The sequence below is a fragment of the Aptenodytes patagonicus genome, chromosome 2, assembly GCF_965638725.1.
Source record: "Aptenodytes patagonicus chromosome 2, bAptPat1.pri.cur, whole genome shotgun sequence".
In the NCBI taxonomy this organism is placed as follows: Eukaryota; Metazoa; Chordata; class Aves; order Sphenisciformes; family Spheniscidae; genus Aptenodytes; species Aptenodytes patagonicus.
The window spans coordinates 17,967,669-17,993,028 of record NC_134950.1 but is presented as its reverse complement, the minus strand read 5'-3'; the positions used below and the strand labels follow the sequence as shown (position 1 = coordinate 17,993,028).

General features: G+C 35.0%; 1 protein-coding gene across 1 annotated transcript in view; it reads right to left on the bottom strand.

Annotated features, from left to right (window-relative positions):
* Positions 1 to 25,360, bottom strand: part of CSMD3 (CUB and Sushi multiple domains 3) — an 823,344-nt gene that overhangs the window by 157,965 nt on the left and 640,019 nt on the right. The window contains exons 33-35 of the mRNA XM_076329214.1: positions 3,029 to 3,142; positions 2,318 to 2,413; positions 1,240 to 1,443 (exon numbers count right to left, since the gene is read on the bottom strand). Of these exons, the coding sequence (XP_076185329.1) occupies positions 1,240 to 1,443; positions 2,318 to 2,413; positions 3,029 to 3,142 (414 nt within the window). The remainder of the gene's footprint in view (positions 1 to 1,239; positions 1,444 to 2,317; positions 2,414 to 3,028; positions 3,143 to 25,360) is intronic.

Sequence of the window (25,360 nt, the reverse complement as noted above, 5' to 3'; positions counted from 1 at the left end):
ATAACAGCTGGTTAATCACATTTTATTAATATTATCCCAGTGGTACTTAGTCTTGATATCTATCAAGTTTTTAGTATTTTGGAGAAAATCTTTTATTTTACTGAAAACGACTCAGATTCTACCATGCACCATCAGCTGATTAGCAATGAAGATTCAAATCAACCTAATGAAAACATGTTCTCTATTTTCCTTTCCTCCACTCATCTAAAACTCTGCTTATGTACTTCTTAATGCTGAGGTCAATACCATAATGTGGTTTTTGCAATGGGTTAGGATAATTTTTATAAAAAATCTGTTCTCTGTCAAGAAAAGTAAAGTAACTTTAACTCATACATATATTTACTGTTTTGGCTGGAATGGAGTTCTTCAGATGTGTTCAACCCCAAAATGAATAGTTTTCGGTGTATTCAATTTGCACAAAATTAATGTATAATGCAGTCAGTACTGCAACAGATGTTACAGGTGGAAAAGTTTGATGGCATTGCAAAAATATCTGTGCAAATGATAACCAATTTTAATTCATTTGTAAACAACTGATTTTTTTCCATATAAAAACCCAAGCCAAACTCTAATAAAACTTAATATGTAAGTGTGCCATATTTGCCCTTGATATAAACCTATGGAAAAATGGACCATTAGAATTTTATCTCCTTACTGTGGGGCTTTTCAGCACAATCACCAGATTTCCAATTGGTGCAAATCAGCTTTATAAATGTCAATGGATGCACATTAATTTAAGAATTTAATTTTGAGAATTTAATCTTGTATGACTAGAACCAGACAGTATATTTTCTGATCTGAAAAATTACTGCTTTTTTTTTCTGACAAGCAATGAAATATTAGTGTAACTATTTCTAAATCTTTAATATAGTAGTGTTCTTTCTAATAGCTTGCAATATCTTGTTTGAGATCTGCAAGGTGAGAGCATCTTAGTCTTGCAAGCAGTCAGGGCACAAACTGATATTTCTAAGTCTTGATTAAGGGACAGCCAGGGACTGTCACTGATGTTAAGAAGCTAACATATAATTTATAGCAGCAGAGTATGTTCATGAAACACGTGAAATGTCACAGCAAGGTTAGAATAGAAAGGGGAACAAACCTTGAATGAAAAAGAAAGTGAATAAAAGTAAGCAAGAATAAAATACTATACAGATGACAAAGAAGGAACACATTCAGCTAGAGAAAATGGTCTACACTTTAGGCAGTAATTAGTTCTATTAAAAAGTGTTAAGAACTTACCAACACATGTAGGGAGTGAATCATTCCACTGTGCCAATGCATTTGGTACTGTATCACATCTAATTGCTGTTGACCCATGGAGGATATAGCCTGGATTGCACTCAAAAAGAACCAATGACCCAACTGCAAATTCATTTCCAATCCTTTTTCCAAATCTTGGTTCAGGCACAGAGCTACACTGTGTTGCACTTGTTCTTGGAACAGCTGCAAACATACAAACAATTGTGGATTCTTGATTTTAGATTTGGTGGAGCAATACAGATTTTGAACCCCAAATATTCAAAATGATTGGAAGTAACATTCAGTTATTTGCCAGTTAAGAACATTTTCATAATCCCCAAATGAATCTTCACAATACGGATTGCATACTTTTGATGTCTGAGTTACTATTTAGAAAAGCATAGCACTGATATCCTTGCCAAGATTAAAAACAATGCATAAAATCCACACTGAAACCTTTCTAAAATGGCACTGAAAAGAAACACTACTATGAAATATTCAGCTAATACATGGTTTCAAAATAACATTTCTGTGTCATATAGATATTTACATTTATTCCTGTGGATTTCTAAATGTGTATTCTGACTGTCAGATCAGGATTTAAATTTAATGAAAGAATGAATTGCAGTTGCAGTTGATGTATAACCATTTCTGTGTTTGACCCATAAAAAGGCAAATAATGTAAACCAAGAGAAGTATCTTAATAACAGCAAGATCACTGATTCACCCACAAGTAATAACACTTACAGTTATTCATATTTATATTGAGAGATAAACCTGTTTGAGCAGGCAGATGGATCTAACATTAGTCTGTCAGATTAGCAAACAGAAACAGCTGCTTTGTATAACTGTCTTCTTAAATTTGGAACCTCTCTTATGCTTCTGAAATATTTGACTTAAGCTTTAAAACAGAGATAAAAGAATGGTCCTAAAGATATTTCAAAACATGCAGAAATAGTGAAATGTTATATTGTTAACAAGCTATTACTTTCCTCTACATTCTCAGTCTGTTCCTCTCTGATGATTTACAATTTGTGATGAAAAGAATAAATGTACACATTTTTCCAGGTTGTCTCACCTTGATAAACAAAATGAAATCCTTTAGCTGTTATTGGTCCAACTGAAGTAAATCTAACCGTGATCTGGTTACCTGAGCTCAATGGAAGGGATTCACCTACTCAAACAAAGCAAATACAAAGCTATCATAACCACTTTTTACTAAAGAAGCATTGAAAATACCTGTCAACATCCTTGCAGCTAGAAATAACCCTCTCAAAACCCTGTTGTGCTTCAGTAAACTTCGCAAGATATATGGGATTTTAATATTTTACATTGGCAGTATTATGTTGTTCTAGAAAAGGGGCACTAAAACTCATCTCAGCCCATACCTCTTTTAATTGAGTCAATGTGCACATAATCTATACAATTTTACTTTGTTACAAATATACGCTGCTTTCCCTTTGAAATATATAATACCCATTTCAGATTGCTCACTAGATAAAAGTCATAAAGGCACAGATTAAGAAGCCCAAAACACTCACTATAATAGCTAAATATCAGAAGAAAAAAATCTAAAGAAACTAGATCCAATTTTACTTCCTTTTATTCATTAATGCGAAGAGTTTGAGTAATTAGGCTTTTAGTTCAAAATCTTGATTTCATATATTTGCCTGAATTGTATCTAAGAAAATATGACAATCATATTTTTCTTTTTTTTTTCTGACTACACTATCTTTCTAGGTTCATAAAAAATAAATAACAGTTTAATGACAGTTCTATTAAAGGATACCTGAATGAGATCCTGAGAGAGAGGATAACAAAGATGACTGCAGAGTTGGGCCATCATATACTTCAACTACATCATGGAGTGATGTCTGGAAAAATACGAACTGGCCAAAAACCACTGACCAAACAGGAAGGAGAAAAAGCAAGAGGCACCAATGGCCAAAAAAAAAAGGGACATAATAAGAAAGGAAAAAAAAAAAGAAAAAAAAAAAAAGAAGAGAACAAAATATACATTAATATAGTGTTTTAAAAATATTTAAATAAAAAATTATATTTATTGATTGCTTTTTCTGATCACTTAATTAGCTGTCCTGGTGTTTAATTTTTTTTCATACCATTACAGCAGTAAATGGACAAAAATTTAATTCTATGTATATAAAGAGGCAATGAAGGTACACAAGGCATACATATACTTGTGAAAAGATTCTAGTAATGAGGGAACAAAACCATTGTTCTGCTGTTGAATATACTTTCAAATTTTCTGCTCTCCCCCACCCAACACACACCTAAATTTTCGTTGCAATATCCTCCTTTATAATTCTAGGCATATTGTTATATATTGTGTTTTATCAATTAATTTTGTTGGTAAGCCTCTGTAAGATTTACTTACCTTGGAATGTTTCATTTTTCTTAAGAACATTAACATTCAGTGCATCTTTACCTTTGTGAAATAAATGAGCAACTGATTCAAAGCAACAAACACTTTTCAGACTATATATACTGAATCACAAAAATGATTATTTTTTAAAGTCATGCTAGTAGAACTCCTCAACTGAAGAATGTTATTTTTGCACTTAAGTTCAAAGGTCTGTGCAGCACATTCACATCACAGGTGTTCGCACTTTCAATATAAGTAAACAGTGAAAGGAAAAAAATAATTGTTTGGATTAATTCTGGCCCTAGTACCTACAAAACATTAACATCCTAATTTTATCACCATTACTAGCAATAGAGAGGAAAATGGCTTAAGGAGTATGAAGGAGAAAAGGTGGAAGTAGTTAGATATTTGTAGGTACTGGAACACCTATAAAGAGAAACAGAACTAGTTCTGGTTCATTATCCGGGTTAGATATTTTGGGATAAATATTCCAATGTCTTGCTACTAGAGTATATTTCTTTGCCATATGTTCTATAATATCTTTACCTAGTGTATTTTGTTATAAAGGATGAAGCTAGGCACCTACAATTCTTCCAATTTATACACCCATAGAGCTTTAAAAACAGTATATTAAAAATGTGAACTCTTAAAATTGTTCACTTTTTCCTTTTTTTTTTTGACTAATTTAAAAAAAGGCAGTTCCAACTTGCCAACTCAGGATCTTATCATACCCTCTTTTCAAGAAGAAAAATCAATTTTTTAAAAGAAAACCTCTGTTTGAAGGGAAAACTTGAATGTTATGTTTATAAAATGGTCAAACAAAAGTAATTTTAAAAATATATTTTTAAAATTTTTGAAGATTTTTGTCCATTTTTAGGAGGAACCATAACTGAGATGCTAAATTATCTCCATCATTTTTCTTTCAATCTCCAGAAATTAAACATCAATGTATTTACTAGCTCTGCTGATTTTTAAAATAATATTTATCTGCATCCAAGTGTTCTCTTTGGTGTTGCTGAAGATAACTAACAAACTTAACACAGCTAATTGTTTCTGTCACATTTGTACTTTTATCAAATTATATTTTCATACTCAGTGAATTTCATTTCGCCATTGGGCCAAGTAAAGTTCCTTGTGACTTCCACTGCTATTTCTCATTTAGAATTAAGTTGCAAACTATGTATAGAAAATTCAGGCAAGTTCTGAGGCATAACTTAACAAGCACACATAACTATTATCAAGAGCTGTATCCTGGGAAAACTGTAAAAATAGAATTGATAAGCTATATTTGTGTTTCAATCGGTTATTATAAAATATTTACACAGCAATTATACCATATAATCAGCCAATTTCAAAGGTCTGTTTCTACATTTCAGAAGTATTTCAAGATTGTTGTTGCTTCCAGGTTTGTCTTAAGCACCCTCCTGTCTAAGACTATAACACTGAAGAAAGTGAACAAATATGTGACTTAAAATTGGTCATTTTGGAAAGAGAAAGGTCCACATATCATTTGTGGTAACTGTTTTTTCACTATCAGTTGTGTATTTCTTAATAAAATACAGGTAAAATCTGAGAAGGTAATGAAAAGTTATCATTGGCTTGAAATCAAATATATTATGAAGAGATTTAAGGTGATTAGTATGGCTGAGACATCACAAAGCACAGACAAATAGGACCTACTGGCAGGAAGTGGTTAATATGAAACAGCACCAAGCTCAAGTAAGGGTTTTTGAGTCCACAGTTTTATGATCAATGGAAGTTTAAGTGAATCAAGCTGCTTACTCAAGTCAGGCACGAGTATGATGCAGCCAGTAGTGGAGATAGAATATAGGTCCTCTTCCTTCCTCTTTCTGTGCCAGGATACTTATTTTTTATTAAATCAGCTGTGAAATATTGTAATACATCAGTGACTGATACCTGACCAGCTGAGATTATGTCACAAGAAGGGAAATTGTAATTATTAGAAAAGGAACATTATTCCTGTGTTTTAGAATCATAGAATCATAGAATCATTAAGGTTGGAAGAGACCTCTAAGATCATCGAGTCCAACCATTAACCCAACACCACCAGGCCCAATAAACCATGTCCCTAAGCGCCTCATCTACACGCCTTTGAAATACCTCCAGGGATGGGGACTCAACCACTTCCCTGGGCAGCCTCTTCCAATGTTTAACCACTCTTTCAGTAAAGACATTTTTCCTCACGTCCAATCTAAACCTCCCCTGGCGCAACTTGAGGCCATTTCCTCTCGTCCTATCGCTAGTTACTTTCAGGTAGTTGTAGAGAGTGATGAGGTCTCCCCTCAGCCTCCTTTTCTCCAGGCTTTTCTGGGGCTCATTGTCAATTTGCTTAAAAACAAACCAAAACAAACATAATTTGAAGATAATACCAAAAATATCTGCTTCAAAATTAACAAAAATTGATAAAATATAAATCTGAGTATCCAGTATAATCTGTCCTTGGGAAACTCATTAAAAATAATTACCCAGTCCAAATAAAGATCAAATCACTTTAACTGAAGAATTTAGGGGGTGATGTATTTTTTAAAATGATGGATTAATAAGTATTCTCTAAAGAATTACTCTCAATTATTTGCTATCCTCTGTCAACTATCATGAAAGACTGAAACTCACCTGTCCAAACAATGTCTAAAGTTGGGCTGCATATTATTCCTGAATTTATGTTAATCTTCACCTTCACTGATTTGTAGTAATGCTATTTAAAAATAAAATATCTTTTTCTCTGTATTTTGTGGTTTAACACTTTGCTCAGATATTTTGGTGTCTTTTATTTTACAAGATTAACAATGCTAGGGTATCCAAAGAAGCTGTTCTCTTGCAATTTTCACAGTTATGACATTAACTTACATATTTCCTCAAAAATAAGCAAAATACATTTCTATGCTTTTTATACATTTCCATTTGTATGATTTTTTTTTCATCAAAATTCCAGGCAAACTGTAGTATTAATACTGTCATTAATTTAGGAAATTCAGGGAATCCATTAATTCAAAATACATCAGCACAAGGAAGCTCCCTTTTAACCAGGTAAGAGCTAGACAAGAGAAGTTTCCATACCTCTAAATATCTAGATGTTACTATGGCCTTCATCACTATAATATCTGGATACTTTTAATGGGTTTGGAAAACATCTAACAACAGATGGAATTGGCACACAATAGTTGACTGGTTAAAAATTTCATCAACAAACTTTCGGTTTCATTTTTAAAGTGAGAAATAAACACGTATAGAGTTTACTTCTGTCTTTTAATTGGCCTGATTAAAAAATAAGAAAAAATACTGGTATAATTTAAATAGTATTAGATTAATAAACAATATTCTCAGTATAATTCCTATCACAAAATCAGAGAATAACTGAGACTAGAAGCCTCCAGAGATCATCTAGTCCAGTCCTCTTGTTCAGAGAAGGGTCATTTAGAGCAGACTGCTGAGGCCCATGTCCAGTCAGGTTTTGAATATCTCCAGGGATGGAGACTCCACAACCTCTCTGAGCAACCTGTTCCAGCATCCAATCTCCCTTACAGTAATAGTTTTTCTATTTTGTTTAAAGGGAATTTCCTGTGTTTCAGTTTGTACCCATTGCACCTTATTCTGTCACTGGGCACCACTGAGAATTCTGGCTCTGCCTTCTTTACTTCCTAGGTATTTATACACATTGATGAAATCCCCCTGCGTTTTCTCTTCTCCAGGCTGAACAGTCCCAGCTCTCTCAGCCTCTCCTTATATGTCTGATGCTCCAGCCCCTTAATCATCTGTGTTACCCTTCGCTGGACTCGCTCCAGTATGCCCATGTCTCTCTTGTACTGGGGAGACCAGCACTGGATACACCACCCCAAATGCATCTCACCAGTGCTGAATAGAGGAGAAAGATCACATCCCTCAAGCTGTTGCTAACACTTTGCTGAATGTGTCCCAGGAGGCTGGTGGCATTCTTTGCCACAAGGGCACATTGCTGGCTCATGTTCAACTTGGTGTCCACCAGGACCCCCAGGACCTTTTCTGCAAGCTCCCCATTTTTCTGAGCCTTTGAGGTCCCTCTGAATGACAGCACAATGCATGGTGTATCAGACACTCATCCAGTTTTGTATCATCTGCAACACTGCTGAGAGTGCACTCTGTCCCATCATATAGGTAATTTATGAAGATATTAAACAGTAGTGGCTGCAGTATTGATCCCTGGGGCATACCATTACTGACTGACTGCCAGCTATCCTTCATGCTGCTGACCACAACCCTTTGAGCTTTGCAGTTCAGCCAGTTTTCAATCCACCTCACCGTCTGCTTATCTACTTGGTACTTCATCAATTTGTCAATGAGGATGTCATGGGAGACTGTCTTGAAAGGCTTGTTAAAGTCAAAATAAGCAACATTCAGTGCTCTCCACTCAACCACCAAGCCAGTCATCTCATTGTAGAAGGCTATCAGGTCTGTCAGAACTGATTTCCCATTTGTAAATCCATGGTGACTACTTTCAATCATCTTCCTGTTCTTAATATGTTTGGAGAAGGTGATCACGACTATTTGCTCTATCACCTTCCCATGTATAGAGAGGAGGCCAACTGGCCTACAGTTCCCTCGATCCTTCTCTTTGCCCTTCTTGAAGATAGGAGTGACATTTGTCTTCTTCTAGCCCTTGGGAGCCTCCCTCAACCGTCATGACCTTTCAAAGGTAACTGACCTCCCTCACCACTCATGGATGCACCCCATCAGGTCCCATGGGTTTGTGCATGTCCAGTTTGTTTAAGTGATCCCTCACCTGATTCTCCTCTGAGTCATCCTTGCTCTAGACTTTTGTACTGATCTCAGTGGTCTGGGATTGCTCAAGGCTGGTTTACCAGTAAAGACTGGAGCAAAGGTGGCACTTAGTAATTCAGTCTTCTCTGCATTCTTTTTCACCAGGGACCCCACCCCATTCAAGAATGGACCCACATCTTCCCCACTCTTCCTTTTGTTGCCGATATATCTGTAGAAGCCTTTCATGTCCCTTTCCAGATTCAACTCTAGATGGGCTTTGGCTTTCCTAACCCCATCTTTGTATGCTTGGACAGTGTCTGTATTCCTCCCACGACATCTGACCCTGCTTCCACCTCTTGTACACTTCTTTTTTATGTTAAAGTTTTATCAGTAACTCCTTGTTCACCCATGCAGGCCTCTTGCCAGCTTTGCTATCAAGTAGCTATCTCTTGATTTCCTGATCATCGGGATGGACCGTTCTTGAGCTTGGAGGAGGTGATCCCTGAAAATCAACTGGATGTCCTGGACTTCTCATTTCTCCAGGACCATGTACAATCAGATTCTTCCAAACAGATCCCTGAATTGCTGTCACTTCTGTCCCAGTAAAGAATTAAACCTAACTCAGAAGTCAAACCTTTACAGATAGCATATAATTGCCATTAACACTGTACTGATCAAGTTATATCTACCTAGGTAAAATATATGCTTATGCCAGGTATCAGAGATAAAGAAACACTCTGAATAACTTATATGGATATCAGTGGAATAAGATGAACTGTCTTTCCTCACCCTAGGTTTCCCATTCACATCAGTGTGATATTTTGTGTGCCTAATGATTTATTGAACTCAGTAAGCTCCAGTGTAAAATCAAGTCCATTACTGATGTAATTCATTTGCCTTTAAAATATTACCAAAGGGACTAGCATGGCTTAAGCATTGTTATTACATAAACTAAAATGCGCATTTCATGTAAGATCTCCTGATGAAGCTTAGATGTCTGTTTCAAGACTGAATCAGCACTTACAATGATAGATCTTTGTCACCGACAAAGGAAAAGGCAAATCAACCTTATTAATTAAAACAGGGCCCAAATTACCTCTGCAATTCTTAATATACCTATATGTTTCCAATCAGGAACTATTGCAGAACAGGAGTAGAAAAATCTGTTTCAGTCTGTGAAAGATGTACATGGGCTATATCATGGTTGTTATTTTCTACAGTAACATCACCATTTCTCTTGTACCAAATCAGTTTTGAAGAACTGAAAAAAACCCCAACAAACCAAAACCCAGATAAAGCAATCCATTTGTTACAAATGATAATTTTAAATTGTGCTTGAGCATGGTGTTTTAGATAAATCTTTTCTACTATGTTTAAAATAGGTTTCTTCTGATTGTGAATGAAAAATTAAGGTGTTCAGGTGTCTAACAGTTGTGGTATACACACAGGTCTTATTACAGAGCCAGATAACTTCCTCAGAATTTGAAATTGCTCTGCAGAATCTAACTTCTCATAATTTTAAACAGAATTTCTGTCATCAGACCAAATAATCTTTCCAAAAGAGAGTTTTGCTCACAACAGCATGGAAATTTTATTTCACAGTGGGGAAAAAAAAAAAAATCTGATTCTTCATCAGCTCCATTGATGACATCCTCTCTTTGCTTATGATTTAGCTGTGATGTTTTTCCTATCAGGTCTTATAAAGGAATTATAATGCCCTTTTTTTTTTTTTTTTAGGAAAAAAAGAAAAAAAAGAAAGCAACATTTTTCAGAAGCTACAACCTTCGTTAACATACAGGGAAAGAGAAATCTCTCACTAGAGAAATGGTCTCTATGGTGATTAAAGCTAACAAGTACGCACTAAGAAACAAGAAATGCAAACCCTCATGCATCTTAACTCCCAAGTCTGGAGATCCCATTCACTGTGCTAAGTGGTGGATCGTGGCCAGTCAGCTAAATAATAAACGACAACAGAGAAAAGCCATGCTTTAACTAAGCAGGATTCAGGCATAACTACAGGAAGCAGAAAGCAGGAAACTGTTGTGTGAGATTCTCTTTCAATGAGAAAGACTCAACAAGGTTTTACAGATGATCAGATAAGGGTAATCAATCAAATGATCATTGGATAGGAGAAACTCGTGTGCCCATTCTCATAAAAAAGGAATTCTCCACAAGATCAGATAACTGCATTAAATCTGACTACACTAGTATGATGACAATCACTATCTTTCATTGCAGGAGTTTCAGAAAATCTTTTTATTTAGGAAGAGGAAGGGAGGAAAGAGATTTCCTTTTTTTTTGTGAGAAATAGGACATCGTTTAAATTTTTCAGTTCTTCTACCATTTTCTTTGGATGTCACCTTCAAGACACCTAGAACTATCCATGGAGTAGCCTTGAAAAAAATAAAGTGCATGAATGAACAGCAGAATATCTGCATCTAGGAGGATTTTAAAGTTAAGGTCTGTTATTTATTCATATGAAATAGCTTAATATTCATGTACTACAAGCTGAGTTTTACATAAAATAGTTTAATGATAGAAAGTATGGTTAATAAACTCACAGATGCTAAAGGTAGAAAGGTTTATTATGACCTATCACTCTCTTAACTTATGGTGAAAGGAGAAAAATGACTTTTACTATATTGTTAAAAATGTCAGAGACTACCTACTGTTACAACTTGTATCTGCCTCCTGCTGGAACACAGTCTTCTTCTGTGAGTAATTCCTTTGATTTAAGTATTTATATTCATAACAAGCAACAGATAAGAAAAAATGTATGAAGTTTTCCTTTGTATTTAGGATGAACTAACAATACACTATAATGATGGACTGACTCAATATTTTTACTGATATTCACCCCCTTCTGCCTGAGAAAAATGTCCAGTAAAACTGCAAGATAACTTGAATGTATGTTGGGCTCTTCAAAGAGAAATTGTTCAGTAATCACTGAGAAGGCTTTTGAAGGGAAAGACTGAAAGATGACATCCTAAAGAGATGATCTTACAGAATTCATGCATATAGGAATATTGCTTTTAGTTAGGAAACTTAAATAAATTTTGACCAGCTCACATAAACAAATTGGAAGATCCGATCTTGTACTGTTCAGTGGAAGACTTCAGTTTGACGTAACAATAACTGAGTATCTCTGACTTAGCAGTGTTACTATCATTATTTAGTTTTTAAATGAAACTAGTAGCAGAGGTGTCTTTTTTTTGTTTCTCCTCTTACATTTCCAAACGTTTGGTTGTCTGCCAGTTACTGTTAATACATTCAGTCTACTCTGTGTCTGTAGCAGTAATCTTCAGTGATATCTGTTAGATTTCTCTGTCATGGTTGACACTTTTTAGCATATGCTATAACAGGAAAAATATTAATTGTTTGTGAATACAAAGTAGAGTCCCTACTAGTAGTATCCTGTTGGGTAAATCTCAATCTATTTCAAAGCAAATACCAGAATAAAACAGCTGTCTAGTGTTCCTGAACTTGGAAGCAATAAAAATTAATTCTGAAAGTATAAGCCTCTTGGGTGCACTGCAGACCAGACGTCAGAATAAGGCTAGTGATGGCTTTATGTGTAAACAACAAGAAGAGGTATTCTTACTGACATGAGTAAGGGCAGAGAATTGCTTATCCTCAACATATAATTATTAACAAGAGTGACTGAGCAACTGAAACTGAATGGAGTCAATATAATAATGTTACAAAAAATAATCAGATAAAAAAATAAGAGAAAACATGAAATAACTGAAAATTAAAAGATGCTAAAGATGTCAAAAGGTAAAAGGAATGCATATATATACACATAATACACATGAATATATAATTATACACATTTTCTAGAGCTACTGAAGCTGTAGATTGCCTTTACACAAGTTTCCCAATGTATAAAAGTATGATTATACAACACAAACCTACAGAAGCCCTCAAATGTAATGGAATTGTATTTCAATATCATCATATGTATAGTACAAGTTTACTGTTATTAGCAAATTAAACATACTTGAATAAGGTTACATTTAATATCAACAATCAACATGGAGATTTTCCAAACCACACATAGGTGTGCCAGCTAACTGTACTTGGATAGGGCAAATTAATGTGAATTTATACTAGTTCTTCACAATGTATGTGACATGCACCACTGCCTAGTTCTTAATCTCTTAGTCTGTGGAAAAAGCCTTTACTGAGCTATCTGCCTTTCACCATGAGCTACCAATGTGCCATTGGTAGTCTCAGCTATTGTTCTCTCAGGTGGAGTCCTCCGTTTCCTGGCAGGACATCCAGAAGATAAGGGAGAATAAGAAAGATTAAAGGATTCTCCCTGCAAACAAGGGACAGGTAAGGAAGGGCAGAAGGAGTTCTGGTTCTTAAAGCTCTCAGGTGCTGCTTTCCTCCCCCACATGAAGGCGAAGAAAATACCTGTCTCAGAGACACAAAAAGCACAAGTGCACAGATCTAGGCCTGAGCTATAAGCTGTACTCTGCTGTTCTTCCTTTGTTTTTCTTCTGTAAAGAAAATGTTGACTGAAAACACGGTGGCCTGTCCTCTTTCTTGTTACTGTTTCCCAAACTAGGAAGGGAAGAAGGAGATGGGAAATATTACATCTTCTCATGTTTGAGAAAATAAACTGTTTATCTGAAACATGAACATCTGAAATATGAAAAGACAATATGAATGTATTTAGGGACAGGAGATGGTGCAGTTAGAAACACTAGAAGCTCAGAATGAGGAATTCAACTGAAATTACACAGAAAAAGATACATGCATATTTCCCCAGAAATGGGCATAATACCATATAAAATGGGAGAAAAGTGAGACTCAGGCCTTTTCCTGGAGCTGGAATAGGAATGAACTCTCCTAATTAACACATTTCTTGCTTGCTCCTACAATCAGCAAAGTTGCTTACGTTACATAAATTATCATACTCCTCCAGGCTTCAAAACTCAGTTTTCCTTTCTGCTTCTCCCTTTCTGCGGCTCACATCCCTCTCTACTGGCCTGACTCATTATGCATACGTGTGAAACCCTTTCTGGATCTGCAACAGCACAACAGTAGAGGGAAAAAAGTCAAAACAGTACATTTTATTTTAAATACTACGTATATTATATTATGTTATATATATTATATACTATTTGCAATAATAATAAATAATACTAATATGTTGCATCTGCTATGTAAAACACAACCCTGAAAGAAACACTACACCATACCACCTTCTTTTCTTTACATTGGTTTGTTTCAATTTGCTAAACTGAAATCCAAGCATCTATTATTATATTATTATTATTATTATTATTATTATTATTATTATTATTATTTGTTTAAATAGATAACATTGGTTTATTTACCCCTACAGACAAAAATTGTATCTTACCATTTTGACTACCTTTAAAGCACTTAAGATTGACTGTATACCTAAAATGTTGAATTTATCTCTTTTTGCCTAAGCTACGTAAAAGTTAGATAGTTTTTTGGGGCTTATTTCTTGAAATTTTTCCTGAAGTGGAATGAATCATGCTCTGGAGGGGCCTATCTTTCTCCATTAACTAGAGTGGGAACCTGGACTAGTGCAAACTAGATATGCAATTTTTAGATGGTTGAAGAAAGCTGAGGTGGACCTCATCCATAATGTTTTGACCTTACAGACACAATTTATTCTTCTTCTTGTCTTACAAAGCAGTCTTTTAAAAACTTGACTATAAACTGAAGACGTGAAGTTATATACCACTAAATAAAAAATAAATAAATGTGTGTTAAGTAAAAAAATGTGGTTTTACCTATGCACAAGCTGACATGTTATATAACATGTCATGTGTCCAGCAACAGAAAACATATTAGTTTCCTCCAGAGTATTGTGTTTTGTTCTTTTTTTGTAAAGAAGGAAATAGGGACATATGTTGTGAAAAGGACAAGGGCAGAGCTCTAGAAGAGGTTATGTTGCTTTTTCATTCAACATCAATATCAAAGTATTCAATTGTATACTGGCAGAGAATTTGCTTTTAATGACACTTATTATGCCATATTTTCTCGTGTGCTTATATGTAATTACTTTTGAAAGTGGAAGAATAAGACTTCTCCAAAATTTATACTTTAAAATATGTAAAATCAATGACCCATTTAAATACTAATAATTTACACTGGGTTTTCCTTCAATTAATGAGATTCAACAATTATAATGAACAGTAAGTATTCAATACAAAGTAAGTTGGTATATTAGTAAGACAAGAAGCATTAAACTATGACAAGCTCCTGGTACTAAAAGTTTCTAGTGCATTAACTGGCATGCCGTAGCCAGCAAAGAACTTCACAAATGGTTTACTAATGCTTGCTTACTTGTGTCTTATTGTTCTGTTGATGTATGTTCTTATCACATACAGATCACATTCAGCTGCCACTTTAAGGAAAAGTTGTTGGATATAATTTTATCCAATCTTATAGCATACAATGTTTAAAACAGTAACAGTTAATGAAAACACACTTCACAAATATTATCCATTTTGGTATTCTGTTCAGAATAGAGAACATTGACTATACTTCCAGACAGAAAACTGACTGTATTTATGTTGAATCAGAAATGTTAAGTGATTTGCTCAGTATCAATGTGGTGGGTTGACCCTGACTGTATGCCAGGTGCCCAACAAAGCCACTCTATCACTCCCCCCTCCTCAGCTGGACAGGGGAAAGAAAATATAATGAAAAGTTCATGGGTCGAGATAAGGACAGAGATCATTCAGCAATTACCATCACGTGCAAAACAGACTTGACTTGGGGAAAATTAATTTATTACCAATCAAAATCAGGGTAGGGTAATGAGAAATAAAACCAAATCTTAAAACAACTTTCCCCCACCACTCCCTTCTTCCTGGGCTTAACTTTACTCCTGAGTTCTCTACCTCCTCCTCCCAAGCAGCACAGGGGGACAGGGAATGGGGGTTGTGGTCAGTTCATCACACATTGTTTCTGCCGTTCCTTCCTCCTCAGGGGGAGGACTCCTCACACTCTTCCCCTGCGCCAGCATGGGGTCATATCTACAGGAGACAGTCCTCCATGAACTTCTCCAACATGGGTCCTTCCCATGGGCTACAGTTCTTCACAAGCTGCTCCAGCATGGGTCCCTTCCATGGGGTGCAGTCCTTTAGGAACAGACTGCTCCAGCATGGGTCCCCCACGGGGTCACAAGTCCTGCCAGCAAACCTGCTCCAGCGTGGGCTCCTCTCTCTGTGGGTCCACAGGTCCTGCCAGGAGCCTGCTCCAGTGTGGGCTTCCCACAGGGTCACAGCCTCCTTTGGGTGCATCCACGTGCTCCAGTGTGGGGTCCTCCACAGGCTGCAGGTGGTTATCTGCTCCACCGTTAACCTCTATGGGCTGCAGGGGGACAACCTGCCTCACCATGGTCTTCACCACAGGTTGCAGGGGAATCTCTGCTCCGGCACATGGAGCACCTCCTGCCCCTCCTTCTTCACTGACCTTGGTGTCTGCAGAGTTGTTGCTCTCACATATTCTCACTCCTCTCCTCTGGCTGCTGCTGGTGTTGCACAGGTTTTTTTCAACCCTTCTTAAATATGTTATCACATAGACGCTACCACTTTCACTGATTGGCTCAGCCTTGGCCAGTGGTGGGTCCGTCTTGGAGCCGGCTGGCATTGGCTCTGTTGGACATAGGGGAAGCTTCTAGCAGCTTCTCACAGAAGCCACCCCTGTAGCCCCCTGACTAACAAAACCTTGACACACAAACCAAATACATTCAAAACCAACCAAACCACAGATTGGACTTCAACGCCAACATGCGTGTTCTTTCATTTCATTTCATTTAGTTCTTGTAAAATAAGGGTACAAGAACAACACTTAGAAAAACAGAGAGAATAATAATATGGCCAAAAGAGGGAAAACAAAGCACTTGTGAAAACTAGCGAAAAGTACAGAAGAAAAATAGATATACAGAAGAAAAATAAATTATAAACCAAGATACAAGCATATACACTAAACAGAAAAAAAAGCAACACTACTACATATATGATGTAGATGACATTTTTTCTAATAACTGTGGCACGCTGGCAAGCTTTTGAATTCTTTATGACTTATCTTTTTTTCATTTAGATCATAACACTACATTTAAAAAGAAAAAGACCTCTATTCCTAAGACATTTGCTTAAGACTATTTTTTTCTTATTTTATTTTTTGGAAGAAAGTCAGTCTCAAAGCTTTGAATGAAAAATATACCTTTTCCCCTCAAATATTGCAATGGTATTTCTAAACCAGGGAAAGGAGGTTGAAATGATAATACAGCCCAAGTAGAACAGTTTGTCAAAAAATAGAGATAGATGGCTATAAGCAATAACCATATTTTATTTAATAGACTGAGAGTGAGTGAACAGACTCAGAGCACTGACTAAAGTGAGAATAAGAAATTTAGAATTCATTTAATTTGAAGAAAAGTTGCATGGAAAGGCTATTGATAAGTTAGGTACTATATTGTATGATGTAAAAGTACACCATAGTTTCAAAATATCCTATTGAAACACTTTTATCATTAGATGTGCAGACATTTTCCTATATTATTTCAGTCCTACATGTAGTCTTTCTTAACAACTAAGGTAGGTCTTTTGTCACTAGTAATGGTTTTTAATTACGTATTTTTCTGGTATCTAACACAACACATCTTAAATCTATGATAATGCCTCCCAGATCCATTAGTGATTGTCCTGGTTTCGGCAGGGATAGAGTTAATTTCCTTCCTAGTAGCTGGTACAGTGCTGTGTTTTGGATTTAGGATGAGAACAATGTTGATAACACACCGATGTTTTAGTTGTTGCTAGGTAATGCTTACACTAGTCAAGGACTTTTCAGCTTCCCATGCTCTACCAACTGAGAAGGCTGCAGGTGCGCAAGGAGCTGGGAGGGGGCACAGACAGGACAGCTGACCCAAACTGGCCAAAGGGACATTCCATACCATGTGACGTCATGCTCAGTACATAAACTGGGGGAAAGCTGGCCGGGGGGACCACTGTTCGGGAACTGGCTGGGCATCAGTTGGTGGGTGGTGAGCAATTGCACTGAGCATCACTTGCTTTGTATATTACTATTATTATTATTATCACATTATTATTATTGTTATTATTATTTTAATTCAATTATTAAACTGTTTTAATCTCAACCCACAAGTTTTTCTCACTTCTACTCTTCCAATTCTCTCCCCCATCCCACCGGGGGAGGGGGGAGGGAGTGAGCGAGTGGCTGTGTGGTACTCAGCTGCCAACTGACTGAGGTTAAACCATGACAGTGATTAATGCTATAGTCCTAACTAAAATGAGAATAATGAGAGAATCGTGTTTCATATCCACTTGCTGTGTTTTCCAAGGTTGTTTTACCATGGGCAAAGCGTGAGAGCTTAAACATCTATGACACCAGATAAATTACTGCTACTCATACTAAGTAATCCTGCAAAATGACTACTCAGGTCCTTATCTAGCATGGGTTTAACTTTACAACTATATTGGCCAAAATCACTTTGATATGTTATCAATTAGAAAGCTTTTATCCCCTATTTCCATGGAGTTACATTACACAACATTTCTAGGCAATTATTTAGGACACAAGTTAGATTTTCTATCTTAAGGAAACAACACATATGTTAACTATAAAAAGAATCTCAATTCACAATTTCAAAAAAAAACAGTCAACAAAGTATTTCAGCAAATGCTGTTTAAAAGAAAAAAATTTACATGGTTTAGGAAATTTAGGGAAAAAAACAGTAGGCATAAATAGTTTTCTTCATGCACAGAGCTGTGCAGGGATGTGTGTCAGGAAGGATGTGTGTCAGGAATTGTGATTTTCAATATATTCTTAAATTATTTTAAAAAGATGCAAGTAACAGTTACAAAATACGTTGATGGCATTAAGTTATCAAAGAAGTAAAAGCAAGAACTAACAGAAAAGTTACAGAAAAACATTATGGTAATGAATGACTAGTGATAAAATCTTAGATTAAATTTATTGTAAAGTACTGCACATGAGGAAAGAATAAACCTACTTTATATTCACAATGATGGGCTTTGAATTAGCTATTAACCACCCTGGACTGAGATCTTGAGGTTATAACAGGCAGTTCCTGTGAAACATCAGTTCAGTGCTCAGTAGTGACAGAAAGGGAATAAAATACTAGCAGTTATCAAGAAAAGAGCAGAGAACAAGCAATTATAACACAAATGTGAAAATCCAGGGTGCAGGGGATAGACATTTTGGTCTGCACTTTGCAAAAAACATGAGTGAAATTAGAAAATATAGAGAAGGATGAGCAGGATAATAGCAATTATGTTATGGTCTCTTTTGCATCATGAACAGATTTGAATTTTTCATTCTGAAAAGGAGATTATTAAGGGGCAAATAGGATAGGAATCAATAAAATCATGAGATGTATGGAGAAATTGAACAGGGAATTATTTTTACAGTCCTTTCAAGTATAAGAATTGGAGAGCATCAGGTGAAAAAAGACAGTAACACATTTAAAACTGGGAACATTTCTTTACACAATACACACTTAAGGAGTGGAAGTGCTTGCTACAGGATGTCATAAATGCTAAACCTAAATGGGCTAAAAAATCAGTTATGTAAATTAATGGAAGAAGAACTTATGAGGAGCTACTAAAAACAAGGGTACTACGTAGAGACCAACAGCTCCTTCAGTCACAGATGGACTGAGAAAGTACTTCTGAGAACCATCAGTAAAGATTGCCTTAAGATTATATTTTACCTGGATTTCCACATTTATTGCTGTTAAAAGGACACTGTGTTGGGCAGACCCTTGTCTTGTGACCTGGTATTATGATGATTCTTAAGCTCCAGGTCTATGGCTTCAGAATTTATAGCTATTAAAACTGGAAAGTCTTGATTTAAATACTTCAAGTGATGGAACTGCAGCAAGTATTTAGGCAAATTATTCCATTGTCCAGTACTTTTATTGTTTTAATTTTTTTCCCCTCTGTGCATTCCTAATTTATTTAGGTCTAAATTTTAATCAGTATGATCCTGACTAAGTTTGCAGTCTTCATGATTTTAATATGAATACTGATATACTCAGACTTCAGCTGTGATAATACTTACAAATAGTGATTTCTAATGTAAGTAAGTATAAGCATATTTCTTTAAGAAATTTTATTTTATAAACATACCAATTTTCAAAATCTGAAATTATTTCAAGTCTATCATACATAGCATAGGATATTATTTTCTTTATGCAGAAAGGAGTATGCACTTGACCAAAAAGGACAGCAACAAAGATGTTTATACTCCACTTTATATTAACTAGTTCTATATCCATATTATAATCACATATGTTGCAGGTAGCATAACGTCATCCCATATTTGACTACACTATTGACAGTCTTAATTTTCTCAAATGGTATTAAAAAAAAACTAGAAGGCTTTGATCTCAGTAACTGGCAATTTACAAGCATTAAAAATGGAGACCTGATAGAATACATTAAAATATATTGCATAGAATACATATAATTACACTTTGAACTGTTTTCTCAACCAGAAAGTTGAATCTCCTTCAACCATTTTTCTCTCAGCAAGAAATTAACCTTCACTGCTGGAAGATCAGATGATTATATACCTTTCAGAAATATTAGTTGACAGGCTATTTGCACTGTAAAACTTTAGAAAGAAATAAAAACTGTTCTTAGCTGGTCATTTTAAATGAACTCTTTTCTTTCTGTGTCCCAAAGAAAATATCACCATTTTTTAGAAACCACTTTTCAGCTTTTGTCCCTCAAGTCTTACAGCTTTCTATTTAAACTTCTAGCTTCAAATCTGCCTTGAAGGGAACAGCAAGGGAGAAAAAAATACGTGTTCACTTCTCTGAAAGTCCATCAGTGAGCAAACTAAATATAGTAGGTGAGACAATAAATTTTTAAAAGCATCATTAATACCATTTTTATTACTCAAACTAACTATAAGATTTTAAAGAGCAAAACAAATTCTCTACCTTAGTAAATTGCATTAAATTTTACCAAATAATAGCAAAGTGTACCTACTGTCCATCTCCATATACTTTTTGTTATTTAAATATTCGGGGTTTTTTAGCCTGCAAAGCCTGTTTCACATTGTGATACATCATAGGTAACAACTCAAGGGTACATTAGTTACAAGAAAATGGTAGGACTTCAAAGGGAATACGTGAGACTAAAAAACAGTTCATTGCTTACCGCTGGGTTTCATGCATTTTCTCGGTGTAACGTAAAACACGGGACTTGTATTTCACTTCAGGTTTACACATTACCTTTTTGTATTTAACTGTTTAAGTGTTACTCCGATTAATTTTCATAGGATTTCTTTGAGGTTAATGTTATTTTTCTGTCTTAAAGATGGATAAACAGAGATACAGAGAGGTTAAGTGCTTTGCCCAACTAATATATACACGCAAATATTTATTCTCCCTTGCTATTTTTTAAATGTTATTTTTACAGAATGGTTTCTGCTTCTTTCTCTCCATTGTTCCTCTTATGTGACAAGAAGTATACATTTAAAAAAACAGGTAAAACAAGAGAAAAGAAGTAATTTAATTTAAATTCTCACATCCTCTGATTAGCCATAATGGACACAATCCCACTAAAAAGACACACACAGTCAAGTATCTCACAGAAGAGGTGTTTCCTTATTGCTATGGAATTTTTTTTGCCTTAAAAGGACCAGGAGTACTCTGCTATTCACTTTTAAAAAACAGTTTTCAAAACAATAGTTGGACTCCGCCTAACTCATTATCTGTGTAACTCTCTCTGTTTGACCTCTCTACCTCTAAAAGGATATTTTGTTAATTTCTTAAGCCCTTGGGCATGTATTAGCATTGCAGGGTGTGAATACATATCCACATTGCAGTTATTTGACATTAAGCTATTTACAGCCAGATTCAATGCAACTTCTGTTGAAGCAGGTAGTTGCTGGCATATCCTCTCATCTTGTGTTGCATGATGTACCTTATTGAACAGTATGAACTCACTTAAGCAATATGATTTCTGCCCCTGAAGCTGTATGCTTTTATCAGCAAATTCTATTTCTTATTTGACATCCCATTCATGGAGCAAAATGGATCAGTATATCCCAGAGATAGACTCTACTCTGGGATACTTCTTTTGACTTCCTTGAGTTTTAAAACTGAATCTTGGACAAGATTCCCAGCTACAGCTATATAGCTCCCCTGAAGTAGAGAAAATGTTTCTAATACTTGTTAACTCTGGATCTGCTTTCTGCTGTACATCAGATGTTCTGTGGTTGAAACAGAAAGCAAAATCAATTTTTCAAAAGACTTTTTTTCCATTTTTGTTATGTTTTCTTTGTATACACCATTTACATGGGCAACGGTTTTAAACAAAAAGAGGGTAAATTTAGATTGAATGTAAGGAAGAATTTTTTTTTTTTACAATGACGGTAGTGAGACACTGGAACAGGTTGCCCGGAGAAGTTGTGGATGCCCCATCCCTGGAAACATTCAAGGTCAGGCTGGACAGGGCTTTGAGAAACCTGATCTAGTGAAAGACGTCCCTGCCCTTGGCAGGGGGAGTGGACTAAATGATCTTTAAAGGTTCCTTCCAACTCAAACCATCCCATGATTCTATGATTTTATGATAAGTAAGAGACTACATGATTATTTATAAATACAAATGCATTTATGGACTCAGAATTACTGATGGAGATGGGGCAAACACATACCCGAAAATACCAGTATGGATTTACCAATGCTGCTGAAGAATCTTCAACTGTCCCCATAAACAGTAACAAGTGGATCAAATTACTTTTTGCAAAAATATTCTTTCATAAAGATTATACTTGCTAACGTTAATGCTGTAAAGTTTGGGGATTTTTTAATATTGTTGTATTTGTTTCTGATATTTATTTTTAAAGAGCTAAGGGGAATTCATAATAATATGGTTGAGAAGTGTAGTAAACTCAGTTTCTTTGCCTCCTTTATCAAGAAGATTTCTTATTTGTTTCTGGTGAGTTACATTCTGGAGGAACAAAGTAAACTTGGATTATAGATGCACTGAGTGTAAAATTTACCACTTTGAATAGGGTCCAGGAAACATTAGTCTAACACTTAGGTGGCCTTATTTTGAAAAGTAAATAGAGAATTTGATTTAATGAGATTAGTCTAGAACAAGCCCTCTTATTTTAATTATGAAGTCTGTTTTGGGAATTTTGTTGGTTTTTTTTTTTTTTTTTTCCAATACAATAATCTTTGGAATAATAGTGACCACAAAATAACTAGAAAATAAATTATGAACATGAGTTATTGTTAAATTTAAAAATCAAAACCATACAGAGTTCTATCTAGTTTTTTGTATTAGAAGCCATATTTAAGCATAAGAAAATTTTTAATTATCTCCCTCTTATTCAGGTTAATTTCTGATTAGATGGATGAAACTATAAAATACTATTCATAACTGCAGAAACCAAGAAAAATACTGATGATTAGAAATAAGTTATATAATAAAATTACAGTATCTTATTTCAGAATTAAGGACAGATAGAAAATCATTAAAAGTTTTTCTAAACAAGGTACAGAAGTCAAATATATCCTTTTTCCCAAGGTCATCCTCCCAGACAAATTTGTTTTCTAAAACTTGAAGCATTTCTATTTATATGATCGTTTACATGATTACAACCCATATTATGATCACCGAACTCTAATTCCCAACAGTCTAATTACATTCCTAGTCAATAGAAAACTGAAAAAAAAACCCAGATAGATTAATTTAAAATAGCTTTTTATAAAGTATTCTTAGTAGGAAAATATGTTCTTCTATTTATTACTATAGTTGGTAAAAAAATAGTGCTAACAAGAAATTCAGTGATCAAATGCATTTTAAGGCTCACTGAAGCTGGTATTCATTCCATTTATTTTTAGATTCTTAATCGATATCTCTAAATTAGGGAACTATTAATATTAGGTAACTGAGCCAGCCTTAAATTAAAGGAGTTGTCTATCTTTGTACAGTGGTTTTACAAACACGTTATGCCAATTTGCTTTTAATTTCTCAGTAAAGTTATTATAGGTAGATGGGAGGAATTTTAATACAAAAACTCAGCCACAGAAATCACCAGAAAACTCTTGCCCTATACAGGCCTGCCAGAATATACTTATTTAATTTAAGCATTTAATTTAGGCATTAGTCTTTGTAAATTTAATTTATTTCAAATATTAGAGACAGATTCTGACTTTTTGCCTTAGTTTAAGATAAAACATATATTCGTGTTTCTAAGTCATTATTAAGAACATCGGCAATGAGAAGTAAGGTAATGAGAATAAGCAGATGTGAGTCAATTATTGAAGTTAATGAAGGGAAGGGGAATGTTTCTTTTCTTAGTATCCAGGTATTAACAACAAGTTCTTATCATTGTATTGTCACTTTTACTTTATTGCTCCATTTCTTAATAATCTCAGATCACCTTGAAGATCCTGGGTTTTGAGGCTTAATATGCATAGTCCAACACTCCTGTTTATTTAAAATAGACTCCTCTCTGCATTTGTGCAAAAGGTTTTCTTCAAATCCTAAATTTAAAATGTACTTATTTTCTTCTCTCCAGGCTCTTAGCTAAATAAAAGACAATTCTTTGCCATTATGATGTGCAAGTAGGTAGGATACCCTGAAAGGGAAAAGACAATCAGGTGGCATGCTTCTCTCTTAGGCCCAGTAATTGTAGCCTACAGCTGATATGTTTTTTTTAGTGTCCTGCAGCGGGTGTGTGAACAGGATGGAGAAAAAAAACCCAAGACTGTACAGCTAACAACTACTGACATTTATTTTATGCTGAAAAAGCTACTACTCAGGATAATAATATTCTGAGACCAGCTGTGTACATTGCATGCTTTGTGGTCACTTCTGTTTGTTTTATGAACAAAAATGAGTGGAAGAAGTTAGAGGAAGCACAGTGTAGGAGGCAATTGTCCTGCTACTACAAAAGTGTTCTGAACTGTGTCTGCATCTTGGAAATGTGAAGATCTTGCTAATCTTGAGCACGGGCAGTATTTTCTAGTCCCGCTTCATTGCTTTCTTATACAATTGCTTATTTGCTTTTAGAAAACAAATCTGAACCACACTTTTAAAGCACCTGGCTATCTAAGCAAGTTTTTATGGAAAGAAAGAGTACACTGGTAAAACATCCAAATTTTGTTTATTGCTTATTTTTATATTACAGTCTCTGGACTGAAAAAGAAATAAAACATGCCTGCAATGTTTTGTTGTTTTCCTGTAGATTTTAACAGTAGCCTATATATAGCAGAAGGAATATTGCAAGAGATGACAGATTAAGAAAAAATATTTTTATTGATGGTTCTGGGGTCTGTAATCACAAAACCATTCATAAAACTATTCTCTCCAAAGACACAAACAACATGAAGTTCAACTTAGTTGCACTCTACAAACCTCTTCACTATAGTTCTCGCAAGAACTGATTTTTCAATGTAAGAAAATTATTTTAAAAAAATGTAGTAAGGGAACATGAAATTGGCTAATGAGGTATTCAAACAAGGTGCCTAAATTTGAAGGCTGGTCTCCCCTTAATAAATTTGTGGTTAAGCTTCTCTCTGATGCTTATGTAGGGACCACAGGGACACTAACCTCTTAAGTAATACATATAATAGAAGGAATAAAAAAATTTAACTCTGGAATAACAACAACAACAACAATAATAATCCAATGTTATTTTATTTGAGGTACAATTAAGAATAAAATCTTATTAAGATACCAGGTTTAATTCAAGCCATCTTATTAATTAACTAATAAGGGTTCTAGATTTAATGGAAAAGTCACTTTGAAAAAAGCTGTTTGGTTCTTCAATCACCTCTCAGCTAATTTAGAGCTACTAATTAAAAGTACAACAGCTTTCTGAGTATAATAATTATCTTTTATTATCCTACTAGCAAATGTTATTGTTTAGACCAGATAATTCATCAGTTCATTCATCTGAAACAAATTATCACTTCAG